The sequence below is a fragment of the Solanum dulcamara genome, chromosome 7 (assembly GCF_947179165.1).
Source record: "Solanum dulcamara chromosome 7, daSolDulc1.2, whole genome shotgun sequence".
In the NCBI taxonomy this organism is placed as follows: domain Eukaryota; kingdom Viridiplantae; phylum Streptophyta; class Magnoliopsida; order Solanales; family Solanaceae; genus Solanum; species Solanum dulcamara.
The window spans coordinates 28,675,794-28,690,766 of record NC_077243.1 but is presented as its reverse complement, the minus strand read 5'-3'; the positions used below and the strand labels follow the sequence as shown (position 1 = coordinate 28,690,766).

Genomic DNA, 14,973 nt, shown 5'->3' with positions numbered 1-14,973 from the left:
GACTGTAAATAAAAGATTGACTAGTGGTGATCTGTATCTCAAGATCTAACCACTGATTTGAATAGTGAATATTTGAGAGAAAGAGATCAGCTGCCGCGCGGGATACCCTGACTAGGATCTGCATAAAAAGGGACATAGAAGTAGGGGTGAATAAAAATCCATATATACTCAATAGGTTTAACCAACTGAGTATAAAGAATTAATCAGAAATTATGAAATAAACTAAGGAACGCTTCCACCTGCACGCAGAAAAATTCCACTCCAACTACGCTGACGCAAAATTATATAGAATGATACGAATAAAAAATACATAAATACAATTCAATATCACAATTAAAAAGATAGAAAAAATATCACAGGTATTAGTGCAATGCAATGCGTTTTGACCTTGCAATGATATGTTAGTACGGTGGGATCAAGGCTGTCCCACAACCTGTCATATACACCTGCCGAGCTGTGCTACCAAAAAGGACCCATGGGGATCTCGCAGACCATATACCTCATCACAATCTCAATGTATCAACTACCTCGCCACCCAACTTGTGGCCAAGGACTCATGATACTAATATCTCATCCACTTGCCATCTACTCGTGGTCAAGGACACAAAAGATGTCACATTTTCTTTCTCAAAAAGAATTTGCATAGTTCTCAACTTCCCAATGATTAATGATGATATGAATGAGGATGAATACACTCACAACATATAAGGCATATATATTATATTCAACTCAACATGTAGTATAAGGTTCGAAGTTCTCAAAACTTAACCTAAACATGATATTCACCCTCAATAGATAGTAATGGAAAGGAAATGCCTCAAATTAAGTGTTCACCCGCTTTCTACAATATTTCAATACTCAAGTATGCCCAAAACCCCTAACTCAACCCCTCATGCAGGCATCTCAAGTCAAATAACCGTTTCACATCTCTAATTAAGTTAAGTCATAGATTACACAGTCTCAATAACAGATAAAATATCACATTAACACGGCTACACAACACATATAAGCCCCACACGGGCATCATAATATAAATTATCAGTCTCAAGCTACACTACAACCCCATCCCAGAGTCTTCAACATAGAATTTGACTAATCACTCTAACTCAACTCCAAGAAGGATAGCCAAACCTACCTCAATTGCCGAAACCGCACTCGAACGCTCTACCAAACGAACAACTTTGAATTCAATGCCCGAAATAATAACCCACTATCAAGTATGAAACATACGCGTCATAAGGAGTCAAATGCACCCATATTGATAGGTTTCGGAATCGGGGTAAAACAATCAAAAAATCTATTAATTTCGAAAAGGGTCAAATATGAAATTTTATTGCAAAATTACTTTTTGAAAATCACTCAATTGAGTTTGATTAGTACCGAAAATCACTTTTTAACCTCTTAACTCTATAAAACTCAAAAGATTGCCCAATTCACTAACTATTAAGATTTTAACACATTCAACCAAACAAACTGAGACTCGAGGGCAATACTGATAGGGGTAAAATAGTAATTTCGTGCAAATTTTTGAAAATGACCTTCAAGGTCATTACAGCATCCATCGCTAACAATGATGTTCTTCCTTGAACATAAAATAAAGAAAAGTACCTGGAGCCTAAAAAAACTGAGGGTACCAGGCTCGTATATCAGACTCTAACTCCCAAGTTGCCTCCTCAACAGGCCGTTGCCGCTGTTGCACCTTGACCAAAGCGATCTCCTTGGTCCTGAGCCTACGAAGCTTCCTGTCTAGGATAGCTACCGGTTCCTCCTCATAAGTCAAATACGAACCCAACTCCACAGCATCATAAGAAATCACATGGGACTCATATGGTATATACTTGCGAAGCATAGAGACATAAAACAACGAATGGACACCTGACAGTCTAGAAGGTAAGGCAAACTCATAAGCCACTCCTCCCACTCTCCTCAAAATATCGAATGGGCCAAAAAACCTTGGGCTAAGCTTGCCCTTCTTCTCAAACCTCGTCACCCTCTTCATGGGCGATATTTTAAGCCACACACAATCACCCACCATGAACTCTAAGGGACAAACCCTTCTATCAGCATAACTCTTCTAACGACTCTGGGTTATCAATAATCGACCTTGAATCAAATGTACCCACTCCATAGCATCCTTGAGTAAGTCAGTATCTAATGCATCAACCGTAACTGAATCAAACCACTTTATGGGTGATCGACACCTACGATCATACAATGCCTCAAATGGTGCCATCTGAATGTTGGAGTGATAACGGTTATTATAGATAAACTCCGCTAAGGCCAAGTGTTGGTCCCATCGGGCACCAAAATCAATCACACGGGACCTAAGCATATACTCCAACACCTAAATAGACCACTCAGACTGGCCATCGATCTCGGGATAAAATGCTGAACTCATCTCTAGTCACGTACCTAAACCATGCTACAATGCCTCCCAGAAGTGAGAAGTGAACACTAAACCCCAATCCGACACAATAGATATAGGCACCCTATGCAACCTAACAATCTCACAAAGATAGATCCTAACTAACTGCTCTGCATTGTAGCTAGTCTTCACCGAAAGGAAATGGGCTGATTTGGTCAATCGGTCCACAATCACCCAAACAGAGTCATACTTACCAAATGCCATGGGTAATCCAGACATAAAATCCATAGTAATACGCTCCCACTTCCACTTGGGAATGGGCATCCTTTATATAGTACCACTCGATTTCTGATGCTCATACTTCACCTGTTGGCAATTCAGACACTTAGCCACAAAATCAACAATATCCCTCTTCATGTCACACCACTAATAGTGTTACATTAAGTCATGAAACATCTTTGCCACTCTCGGGTAATTGAATACTTGGAACAATGAGCCTCCTACAATATCATATGTACTCAAACTCCAACCTTGGGCACACAAATACGATAATTAATCCTTAAAACTCCTTCTAGATCAAGAGAGGCTGATTTTGCTTCACCACTCAACACTTTGTCTCGGATGGACTTCAACTTGTCATCCTCAAATTGGTGTGTATGAATCTGGTCCATGAAAGTAGACCTAGCCTCCACAAAGGCCAAAATTCTATGATGTGTAGAAATATCAAGTCGAACCAACTATCTAGCTAATGACTGAACCTTCAAAGCCAAAGGCCTCTCATCCGCCTTAAGGAAGGCCAAACTACCCATATTAGATACTTTGCGACTCAGGGCATCTGCTAACACATTAGCTTTGCTCGGATGATAAAAAATGGTGATGTCATAGTATTTCAATAACTCCAACCACCCACGCTGCCTAATGTTCAGATTCGGCTGAGAAAAGATATATTTAAAGATATGGTGGTCAGTAAAGACCTCACAATGCATATCATAGAGATAATGCCTCCACAACTTCAAAACAAACACCACCACCGCCAATTCAAGGTCATAGGTAGGATAGTTCTTCTCTTTTACCTTTAACTATCGAGAAGCATAAGCTATAACTCTACCCTTTTGCATCAATACACCACCCAAGCTGATCCCGAAGAATCGAAAAACACAATGAAGGTCACACCCTCCTCAGGTAAGGTCACACCATAATACCATCCTTGGTCACCACATGACACAAGAATGCCACGGACTCAAGCAAAACTCACATTTGGAGAATTTTACATACAACTTCTCCTCTCTCAAACTCTAAAGGACTGTCCTCAAGTGACTAACATGATCCTCCTCATTGTTGGAATAAACCAAGATATCATCAATAAATACGATCACAAATGAGTCCAAATAAGGTCGGAATACCCGGTTCATCAACTCCATAAAAATAGCTTGGGTATTAGTCAACCCAAAAGACATAACCACAAATTCATAATGCCCATAACGAGTCGTGAATGCAGTCTTTCAGATATCAGATTCTCAAACTCTCAGCTGATGATAACCCGACCTCAAATCAATTTTTGAGAACACTAATGCCTAAAGCTGGTCAAATAAATTATCTATGCGAGGAAGATGATACTTTTTCTTGATGGTGACTTTGTTCAACTATTGATAGTCAATACACATCCTCATATTACCATTTTTCTTCTTCACAAATAAGACTGATGCACCCCACGTCGATACACTAGGCAGAATAAACCCCTTCTTCAACAAATCTTCCAATTTTTCTTTTAACTCCTCCAACTCCGTCGGAGCCATACGATAAGGAGAAATAGAGATGGGCTTGGTTCCCAACTCCAAATCAATCACAAAATCGATATCATGGTCAGGAGGAACACCCGACAAGTTTATAGAAAACACATTCATAAACTCTCTCACCATCCTCATAGTCTCTAAAGGAGGTAGCTCTGTAGTGAGATCACGTACATGATCCAAATAAGACAAACAACCCTTATTGATCAGACAATGAGCACGAATATAAGATAGTACCCCCTTCGGATATGAACTTCGATTACCCTTCCACACCAAGCTAGGCAAACTGGGATAAGCTAAGGTCACAGTCTTTGCATAACAATCTAATATAGCATGATAAGAAGATAACCAGTCCATACCCAATATCACATCAAAGTCAAGCATGTCTAATAAAATCAAGTCTTCACGGGTCTCTCTGCCCGAGAATACCACCAAACAACCCCGATATACCCGATTCACCACTAAGGACTCACCTACCAGGATAAAAATAGTAATAGGCACATAAGAAGCTCACACACATAATCACTACCCACATCAAAATAGGTAATCACATCCCTGGATCAAATAATACTGAAGCAGGATGCTGGCAAATAGGAACAATACTTGTAATAACTGCATTAGAGGCCTTCACCTAAGATCTACCTGGTATAGCATAGCACAACTGACGGTCACCTCTGGAATGTTACCCACCACGAGCGCCACATCTAGCTCCACCCTTGGCACCCTTGGTGCCACCTCTAGTGGCCTTATGCCCAAACTCATCACACACAAAGCAGCCTCGAAGCCCTGAACCCCATGGAGGATAACCAGAAATGTCAATACATCCTCTAGAGCTCAAAGAACCACTATAACCAGCCTGACATGATCTAGATACACCTGTACCATCTGAGCCCTGAATAGATGCTTAGATTGGTCTGCCCTGATAACCATAGAGACCTGAACCTAAATACTCTCTGCCTTTGAAGGAGAGACCACCAAACTGACCTTGCCAACGGAACCTTTTGGCCCCGACCTGTCTAGCATGTCGAATGCTCTATATCATCCTGGCGTGGTCAATAACACTCTAGAAGATACTACCGGATGGTACAAGGGAAGTTGTAGCCTCTTGAAGATAACCCACGAATCCCTTCACCATCTTGTGGATCCACTCAAACTCAACAGGACTACTAGACATGGCATAAAGAGAAAACTCATGGAAGCGAGCCTCGTACTCAAATACAGATAGAAAGCCCTGCTCTAATCTTTCAAACTCGCCTCTGCGCTCGTCATAGAGGCTATAAGGCACAAACATCTCAAGAAACACCTCAAAAAACTTCTCCTAACTCATCATAGGTGAACCAACAGGCCTACGAGAAATAATCGATCTCCATCACTCCTTGGCCACCCTTGTAAACTGATACAAAGTGTAGGCTACTCCATGTGCCTCAAGAATACCCGGATTGAACAACTTGTCCTGGCATTCAGTTAGAAAATCATAGGCCTTCTCCCCGGCCGTACCATCAAATCTAGGAGGTTCTAATCGAACAAATCTCTCAAAGCTCATCTGCTCAACTACTAACATGGCAGCACAAGCAGAAACTGGCGGAGCTACAAATCTCGGGGGTATGATAGAAAGCACAAATGAAGATCCCGGAGTCTGAAACCCAACATTTAGACCCTGAACTGGGGGCGTGGTACCAACTGCGATAAGGGAGCCTGAAGTACCTGGGAGAACACCAAAAGTCAGAGTACTATCCAATCTAGCCAATAGTCTAACCAATAACTCCTGAATCATCGGAGTACTATCAGGGACCACTGGAGGATAGGTTAGCCTCTGCTCTTTAGTATGCTGCTCATAATCACCCTCATGCTCATACACCAGCTCAAGCGATCTACGTACCAATCCGCAAGACTCTACTAGACACCCTACTTTTTAACTCATGAGATCGGTGAGCTTAGCACTCTGATACCAATTTGTCATGACTCGAAAATCGAGGTCATGATGGTACACATCCCAAACCTCAACCCGATGTATAAGCTGAAAATTAAAATCATATGAAACTCCCAAAGGGAAGTCAGACCATAAATAAACGCATAATTTAAGGACAATAATGAAATTATCCCAAAATCTGGTATCGTAAGTGTAAGAGCATCTAATACAAATTTGAGTCTGAATACACAGTGTAAGTCTCTGAATATAGAAAAGACTGTAAATAAAAGATGGCCTAACATCGATCTGTATCCCAAGATCTCCCTGCTGATCTGAATAATGAATATCCGCAAGAGAAGGAGATTAACTGCCGTGCAGGATACCCTGACTAGGATCTGCATCAAAAGGGACGTAGAAGTAGAGGTGAGTACAATCCACATGTACTTAGTAGGTTTAACCTACTGAGTATAAGGAATTAATCAGAAACTACGAAATAGACTAAGAAACGGTTCTACCTGTACACATAAAAATCGCACTCCGACTACGCTATCGCCAATTTATATAGAACAGTGCAAATAAAGCAAACACATAAATATAGTTCAGTATCACAATTAAACAGATAGAACAAATATCACAGGTATCAGTGCAATGCAATGATTATGAGGATACAATAATATAATGGTACGGTGGGATCAAGGCTATCACACAACCTATCGTATACACCTGCCAAGCTATGCTATCAAGCAGGACCCATGGGGGTCTCATACACCTTATAACTCGTCACAATCATAATGTATCAACTACCACGCCACCCATCTCATGGTCAAGGCCTCATGATACTAATATCTCATCCACTTACCACCTACTTATGGTCAAGGACACAAAAGATGTCACATTTTTTCTTTCTCAAAATGAATTTCCACTGTTCTCAACTTTCCAATGATTAATTATGATATGAATGAGGATGAATGCGCTCATAACATATACGGCATGGAGATAATATTCAACTCAACATGTAGTATAAGGTTTGAAGTTCTCAAAACTTAACCTAAACATGATATTCACCCTCAATAGACAGTAATGGGAAGGAAATGCCTCAAATGAAGTGTTCACCCACTTTCGATAATATTTCAATACTCAGGTATGCTCAAAACCCTTAAATCAACCCCTCATGCGGGCATCTCAAGTCAAATAATCATTTCACATCTCTAATTCAGTTAAGTGATGGATTACATAGTCTTAATAACAGATAAAATATCACATAAGGCACCCACACGGCTACACAACACATAAGCCTCCACACGAGCATCACAATATAAATTATCAGTCTCAAACTACACTACAACCCCGTACCAAAGTCTAAACCAAAGAATTTGACTAATCATCCCAACGCAGCCCCAAGGAGGATAGCCAAATCTACCTCAATTACAGAAACCGCACTCGAACGCTCTACCAGACAAATAACCTTTGAATTCAACGCCAGAAATGATAAATCGCTATCAAAAATAAAACATAAGCGTCATAAGGAGTCAAATGACACTCATATTGATAGGTTTTAGAATCAGGGTAAAATAGTCCAAAAATTGATTAATTTCGAAAATGGTCAAATTTGGAATTTATTACAAAATTACGTTCTACTAGTAATAAAGAACTCATGATTGAAAACCCCATGAAAAATAGAGTACAAAACGAGTTAGAAAATCACCAATTTTCTTAAATTTGGATTAGGGAAGAAACAAAAAGTTTTGGAGTTTAAAACTAAAATTTAGGAGTTAAAATCAACAAATAATTAATGAAAAAAGAAAGTTTTAGGTTAAAAATCACATACCCAACGATTTTACTCGAAAACCTTTTCTCAAATCGCCTCACAAAGCTCCAAAAACTCAACAATAGAGGAAATGGGGGGTTTTTCCCGAAGTTGAATATTGTTCAGGTCATTTTTACACATCGCGATCGCGAGTCATTAAACCTCGCGATCGCAAAGCACAAAGACATCACCCTTCGCGATTACGAAGATCCTCCTCGTGATTGCGAAGCACACCATAAGAAAAGACCCTTCGCGATCGCGTAACCTGTAGTGATCGCAATGAAGGAAATGTGTTGCACCAGAAAATCAAAATCTGTAATTTTTTCAAGTCTAATAACGCTCTTGGTTGGACCCTCGAAAAGCATTTGAAATTTCACATACACAAACCTTGTATGCACTCCTACTATTCAGACTCAATGGAACCATCGGAATTCAAATTCGAGGTCTCCTTGACCCAAAATTCGATAAGTTTCAACTAAACTAGTTTCGACACTTAAAATACCTAAAATACCCTCAGAAACCTCTAAAAATTACAACAAAGTCATTTCTAGCGTTAGAATCACCCCCTGAAACCATTGGAATTATCAAAAATTCAATTCGAGTTTTCGAACTCAATTTGTTGACCAAAGTCAAACTTAACTCATTTAAAATTAACTTTCCAACTTGAGACCTCAAATTCACATATCAACCCTAAATTTGATTCCGATGACTCCGCTAGACCAATTTCTACATTTCGGAGCGATGGAACTAACAGAATTCCGTTCCGAGACCCATAGCTCCGATTGGTATCGAAAACCACTTTTTCACCTCTTAACTTTATAAAACTTAAGAATTTACCTAATTCACTAACTATTAAGATTTGAACACATTCAACCACACAAACGGAACAAATGACACTTGGAGGAACTAATGATAGGGGTAAAATAGTAATTTTGCGCAAATTTCCAAAAATGACCTTCAAGGCCATTACACACATCCTCGGAACATGTGGGCTGTCGCACCCCATTTTTCTCAAAACAGGATTGCAACGACATGATAACTCTTTTTTAGGATTTTTTAAAAAGAAGAGAAGAGTCGTCACCTAACGAATTAAAGGCGTGTTAGAGCACCGTTTTAAATTAAATTGCAAATAAATTAATTTTAAAAATTCTATGAAATAATAGATCGTGTAAGGGTTCTAATAACCTCAATCGAAAGGTGTTAGGCACTAACACCTTTCGAAGTCCACAAAGGTGGGTTCCAATGGAATCTTATAATTTATGTGGAGGTTTAAAAAATATGACAAATAAATGTCTCTAATCATTATTATTAATTAAAGAAAAGCTATGTGATAAAAGAGATAAAATTATATTAGCTTAAAACAAATTAAATAACTTAACCATAAATTAACTAAATAAATATAATAAAGAATGTAAGAATTTTATAACAAGTAAATGAAATAAACATGAATCCATTTTGTTTAATCGAATTTACACAAATCTATGTTATAATATAATTAACTTATTTGTTTAATAGAAAGAAAATTTAAATATGCAAATTTAATTATTACTTAATTAACACAAATGAAATAATTAGGTGACCAATCATGTGCAATTTATAACATCAGATAAGCAAGAAGAGAGAAATAGCAAAGTTATATATGAAAAATCTATAGAAATCGCATATATACTAAACTATCACAAACAAAATAAAACATAATCATAAAATTAATTTGTAAGGATAAAATTTTAACATTTGCGAGAAAGTCACAATAGAATTTTTAGAGACTTGGAAAAAATGTTTGTTTCTTTATAGGATGATGCCACGATATTGTTAATCACGCTCCTCCACCATAGAAACATTCTTTGATTTGAGGTTGGTCTTAAAAAATAATAATAATAATTTAAATACAAGTGAAAGTTTTTGTTGAACCATGTCTGTCGGTGAAAGATATCCCTAAAGTGAGGGCACCATTGATTTAAATATAAGCACATAAATATTTACATATAAATACGCATAATCCCTTTTGAAAACTCTTGGGTAGGTGGTACTCCCGGGGACGCATTGGCTAAGTTTAAAATTTGAATTTAGACCTCGTAATTCCTTTTACTTTCCCGCTAACTATAGGTTAGGAGATATTATTTTTATAATCACTAATAATTTTGAACACACCATCTAGTTCAAGTTGTAGAAAAAGGAAGCAAGATAATGGGTTTTTTTTAAATGAGTAAAAGTGTAAATAAATATATAAGTGGTGAAAAGAAAAAAAATGTTTAGCAAACAAAAGAAAAATATTTAAGCAAATAAGCACATAATTCCCCGTCCCGAACCGAAAGCAGCCTTGCGTTATTTTATTTTATTATATGGAGAGTTTACAACATTATTACAAGACCCGAATAAAGAAGTAAGTAAATAAAGTAATACACATTATAAACAAAAGATTTAAAGTAAAAAACGATAAGATCCCGACTTTTCCACCCAAGCAAACTCTTCTTGTCTTGAACTTTTGTTCAACACCTGCTAAACCATAAAGAAAGTACAAACAAGATACGAATAACAACAATATGCAATGATCATGTAACTTTCAAGAAAGAGAAGGTAATAATGTATACATATCAAAATATAATAGAATAAACGCACACATATATAGAAGGATGCTTTCCATTTCTATTTTCTAAGATAAACTATGTAAGAAATTTAAAGTAAGAATATGCAGTAAATAAGATTATTCTGGTAAGAATAATCTGTTATTTCTGTTATTATTTATTACTTTCTATGCTTTGATTAGTCAATTTTACCTATGGCGCTTTCATTATTTATTTAATCGTTATTTGTTATTAGTATTTATTTATTTGTATTTATTTATTATCTATTCGTTATTTGTTTGTTGTTTTTCTCATAAAGCTTTTAATTTTCTATTCTTATCTAACATTTTTTTATGCATTTATGCTTTTACTGAGCCGAGGGTCTCCAGGAAACAGCCGTCCTACCTTGGTAGGAGTAAGGTCTGCGTACATTCTACCCTTCCCAGACCCCATGTTGTGGGATTTCACTGGGTTGTTGTTGTTGTTGGTAAGAAATACTAACCAGTTAAGTAGGCAATAATAAGAGAGTTTGGAGCACAATCAATCCCTATCTCCGACATGTCAAGATCACAAGAACCTCGATGATTCCGAGCAGTGCTCGTGCCAGAAAGGTAGTAGGAACAAGAAAAGAAATTTTTGAAGTGTAAGAAAACTTAGAGGAGATGTTCAGTACTCAAGTATAGTGTATTCAGTAGTGTTCCAGTGATCAAGTATAAAGTATGTCCCGTGTTATCGTATCCAAAGAGAAAATGTTGTTCTTATTATATAGTAAAGAGAACTGATCAGTTAAATAAAAGATATAAGGAAAGAAATTATTCTTGTCAATCGGCACCATATATGGGAGCTCAATTGATTGATATAAATTACCATAAATATGTACGTAAGAATCTGTCCGAATCTAAATTAAGGCAAGGAGAATTAATCATGCATGAAATACAGCTAGGATATCCAATCATGTAAAAGGTTGTTCGAACTTTTAAAAGGAAAAAATAATAAATCACTTATTTTATTCCCTCTCAAATTAGTCCAGTCAACCGCGGAGACAAATAGTATTTTCAAGAATCAATCAGTAGGCCAATTTACCATAAATATTCAGATATTCAAATAAAGAGCTGATGAATAACCATATAGCCAAAACGAGGCTGTGATCATTCAAATTCACAAAGGGAGTAAGCAAGAAAATATTCAAGATATAAGTATTAAATTAAAATCACCAAATCAATTATTTCACTCTACAAATATGTGTTTGAAAGACATAGGTGAAAGAATCGATGAGCCAACAACATAAGGAATCGCAACCAGAGTTCATAAAAGCATCAAAAAGTTTTGCATTTTAGAATTGCATTCCAGAGGGCAACAAATGCAGAATTAACAAAACCAATCATTCTTAATCAGAATAGAAAAGGCTAAACAAAACTATTAAGGATATTTAATATAACAAGTAAGAATCATTAAAACAAAGCTGAGACCTGTAAGTGAGACATAAAAGTTGAAAAGAAGATTGTGACAAACCATTAAGAAAACATACCGGGGATGAATCTTTTAAGGTCCGTTTTTATAAAGAAAAATAAAAATGATCCATCTGTCTCGTTCTTGGTCAGTCCAGCTCTGGACTCGACGGCGTCTCATCTCCTTCACTTGGTAGGAGCTGCTAAAACAGTGAGAATAGGAGGCGATGGCTGGAGCGATGAGCCAGTGGAGACATGCAGTGACTTTTAGATGAAGCTTCGCCGGAGTTTGGTGGTTCGCAGACGCGGGAGAGAGAAGAGGGTGGTGATGGATTAGAGAGAGGATAGAGGGCGGCATTCCTGTGAGTTTCACCGGCAAAGGGTGGTTGTCTCCTCTGGGGTTCATCGGAGACGAGAGAAGAGAGGAAGAGCGGTTCTCTGGGGAGAAGGGAAGAGGAAACCACGGCGGTACTTTGATCTTGCCAGTGGTGGAGCAGCGATTGAAGAGGGTGGTGTAGTGGAGAGGAGAGGGTGAGGGTGAGGGAGAGAGATCGACGGCGTGGGGAAGAGACGGAGATGGTGACGTGGGGAAGAGATGATGTTCTCCGGCTTGTTCTTGCCGGAGATGGAGCAGCGTGGAGGAGGGGTGTGGGTGGCAGTGGTTTTTGAGAGAGAGGAAATAGCGTGAGGGAGATAGGGGCGGTCCTTCTTTGAGAAGAAGAAGAGTAAATTAGTTTTAGGATTTTGAGTGTATGTAATTGAAATAGAAAATAATGAGGATTAAAATATGGACATTGATCAATACAAAATAAAAGGATGAGATTAAAATTGGGTAATAGAATTTAAAATTAGACCACATGAATTCACATTGGGTATGATTTGGTTAGAATTGATATGATTTTAAATAAAATTGACTAGGATTGAAATAAAATTGAATAGAGAATGTTATAATTTAAACAATTTGAAAGAAAATTGAATGAATTGCTATTTAATTAATAAAATACTATACATATTAAATAAGTATAATAAGTAATAACTTTTCATGTAAAAGAAATATATTTCACAATAGATTATATAATGTATACATATTACATACTAAATAAGCACTTCAAATTCAAATTTTATATAAAATCATTATTCTAAATAAAAATGAATAAATAAATGATAATAATAATAATAATAGTAAAATACTGAATAAATGCTTAAAAATTTGAAAGTACGAAAATCATTATTCGAAAAATAAAAATAATTAAATAATAATTATTATATAAAAATAATAATAATAATAATATATAATAATAATAATAATAAATAAATTTATAAATTATGAACACCAAGATATGTAAATAATCGGATAAAACTAAAACATAAAAATAAAATAGATAAGTTTTAAAATACTTACTCAATCAAATAGCAGTCCGAAAGTGGGTTTTAGGTCAATCAAAATTGGGTGTCAACAAAGACTCACCACAAGTACAAGTGTAACAAGCTCTAGCCACGAACAGGAGGATGAACACGATCCTCGAACCCTATATTATGATACAATGTAGGCAAAAAGTATGTGTTAATACATGAAATGCATTAAGTATGTGAGAAGTATGCATGAACAATAATCATAGGACATAATCAATATGAATCATGAGATGCAAGACCAATATCTTAAAATATGAATAAAACCATGAAAACATTAAAACATCATAATCATTGGGCAATGTTTCAAAACATCATCATCATGAGAACTTTATAACTTTTCTTTAATTGGTATGGGATAGGACCTTAACCGACACTTAAGACTATGCGATCTATTACATGGAATTCGATGATCCCAACATCAAAAAGGGAGAGGCTACCTTATCAAGATATACTCCATCATGGTACTTTCTTTAACTGTGCTATATGTGGATCCACTAGTTTTGTCATATTGGTATCGTTAAGCCTACGCGAGTAACATAGTTAGGGACTAAAGGTTGCTATTAGGATTTTCTTGGGTACCTACAATGGCTACCAAACTAAACCCTACCTTAAAGTCCTCTCGGTGCTAAGTCTTTATCCCAACGAAACTTTCATGAAACTATAGTCATTAACATCATTAGGAAAGATAGTAATAAATATCAATCCATCTTTATAAAGATAACATAAGAATAGCTTGTCACGCTCCGGAAGGATACCCTAGACGCGGCGGCACTCGAAGACTATTGCTGATCCCCAAGCGAACCACTTGATCCAATCACACATCCAAACTCTCAGCGGAAGGTTCAACATAACTCAAAAGACAGATAACTCAAGTGGGCACTCAAAACATCATGAATAATGAAATAATATACTAAAAAATACTCAAGCATGAAGGAACTCAATATCACATACTCAATAATGAAATTTAGTTTTTAAAACAAACTCTGGAACAAATTCATCTAACTCTACTCTGACTCTGTACGTGAAGCCTCTAACTTAATACTAGATAGGTGACAAGACAAGTCCAAGGCTACATCAACTGACAATCAAAAGAAAAATGAATGGAAGAAATATAACTGAAGTCCTCCGGATGCAAGGAGGCCTCACCAAAAGCTAGACGGGGTTTAGTCTTCAACGGTGTACCTATTGAGGACCTCTATCACCTGTATCTACATCATAAAGCGATGCAAGCTAAATAACGTCAGTACATGAAATGTATGAGTATGTAAAATGGCTGAAAGGAAACTTAATCAAGATAGTCAACTCAACTCATAGGACTCAACTCTAAAAGTAGCTCAACTCAATAAAGCATGAAGTAGAATAATATAATGATTTAAATGATATGCAATAAGAGATATACCTCAATATATGAAAGTATGATAATTTACTCTTTAGGAGGTTCTCTAACCGATAACCATCACTTATGTGCTAGTGATGATACAACGCTTAAGAGTTGTCGTTGCCACAGTCGTCCAATACCTTGCTAGGATAAAGGACTCTCAACTTCATAGATCCAGTACAAAAGTCCTCTTTTAGGACAAGAGAGGCTTGACCTTTATCCTACACAGGCTACGTAGTTTATAGGCTCACCCTATATCTGTGGTCGATACTACTCCCAAAATACTTTGTTATGCTCAT

General features: G+C 36.8%; 1 protein-coding gene across 1 annotated transcript; it reads right to left on the bottom strand.

Annotated features, from left to right (window-relative positions):
- Positions 1–1,615: 1,615 nt before the first annotated feature.
- Positions 1,616–1,999, bottom strand: LOC129894663 (uncharacterized). The gene has a single exon (XM_055970332.1). The coding sequence runs from the start codon at positions 1,997–1,999 to the stop codon at positions 1,616–1,618; it is 384 nt and encodes a 127-aa protein (XP_055826307.1).
- Between the last annotated feature and the right edge of the window lie 12,974 nt (positions 2,000–14,973).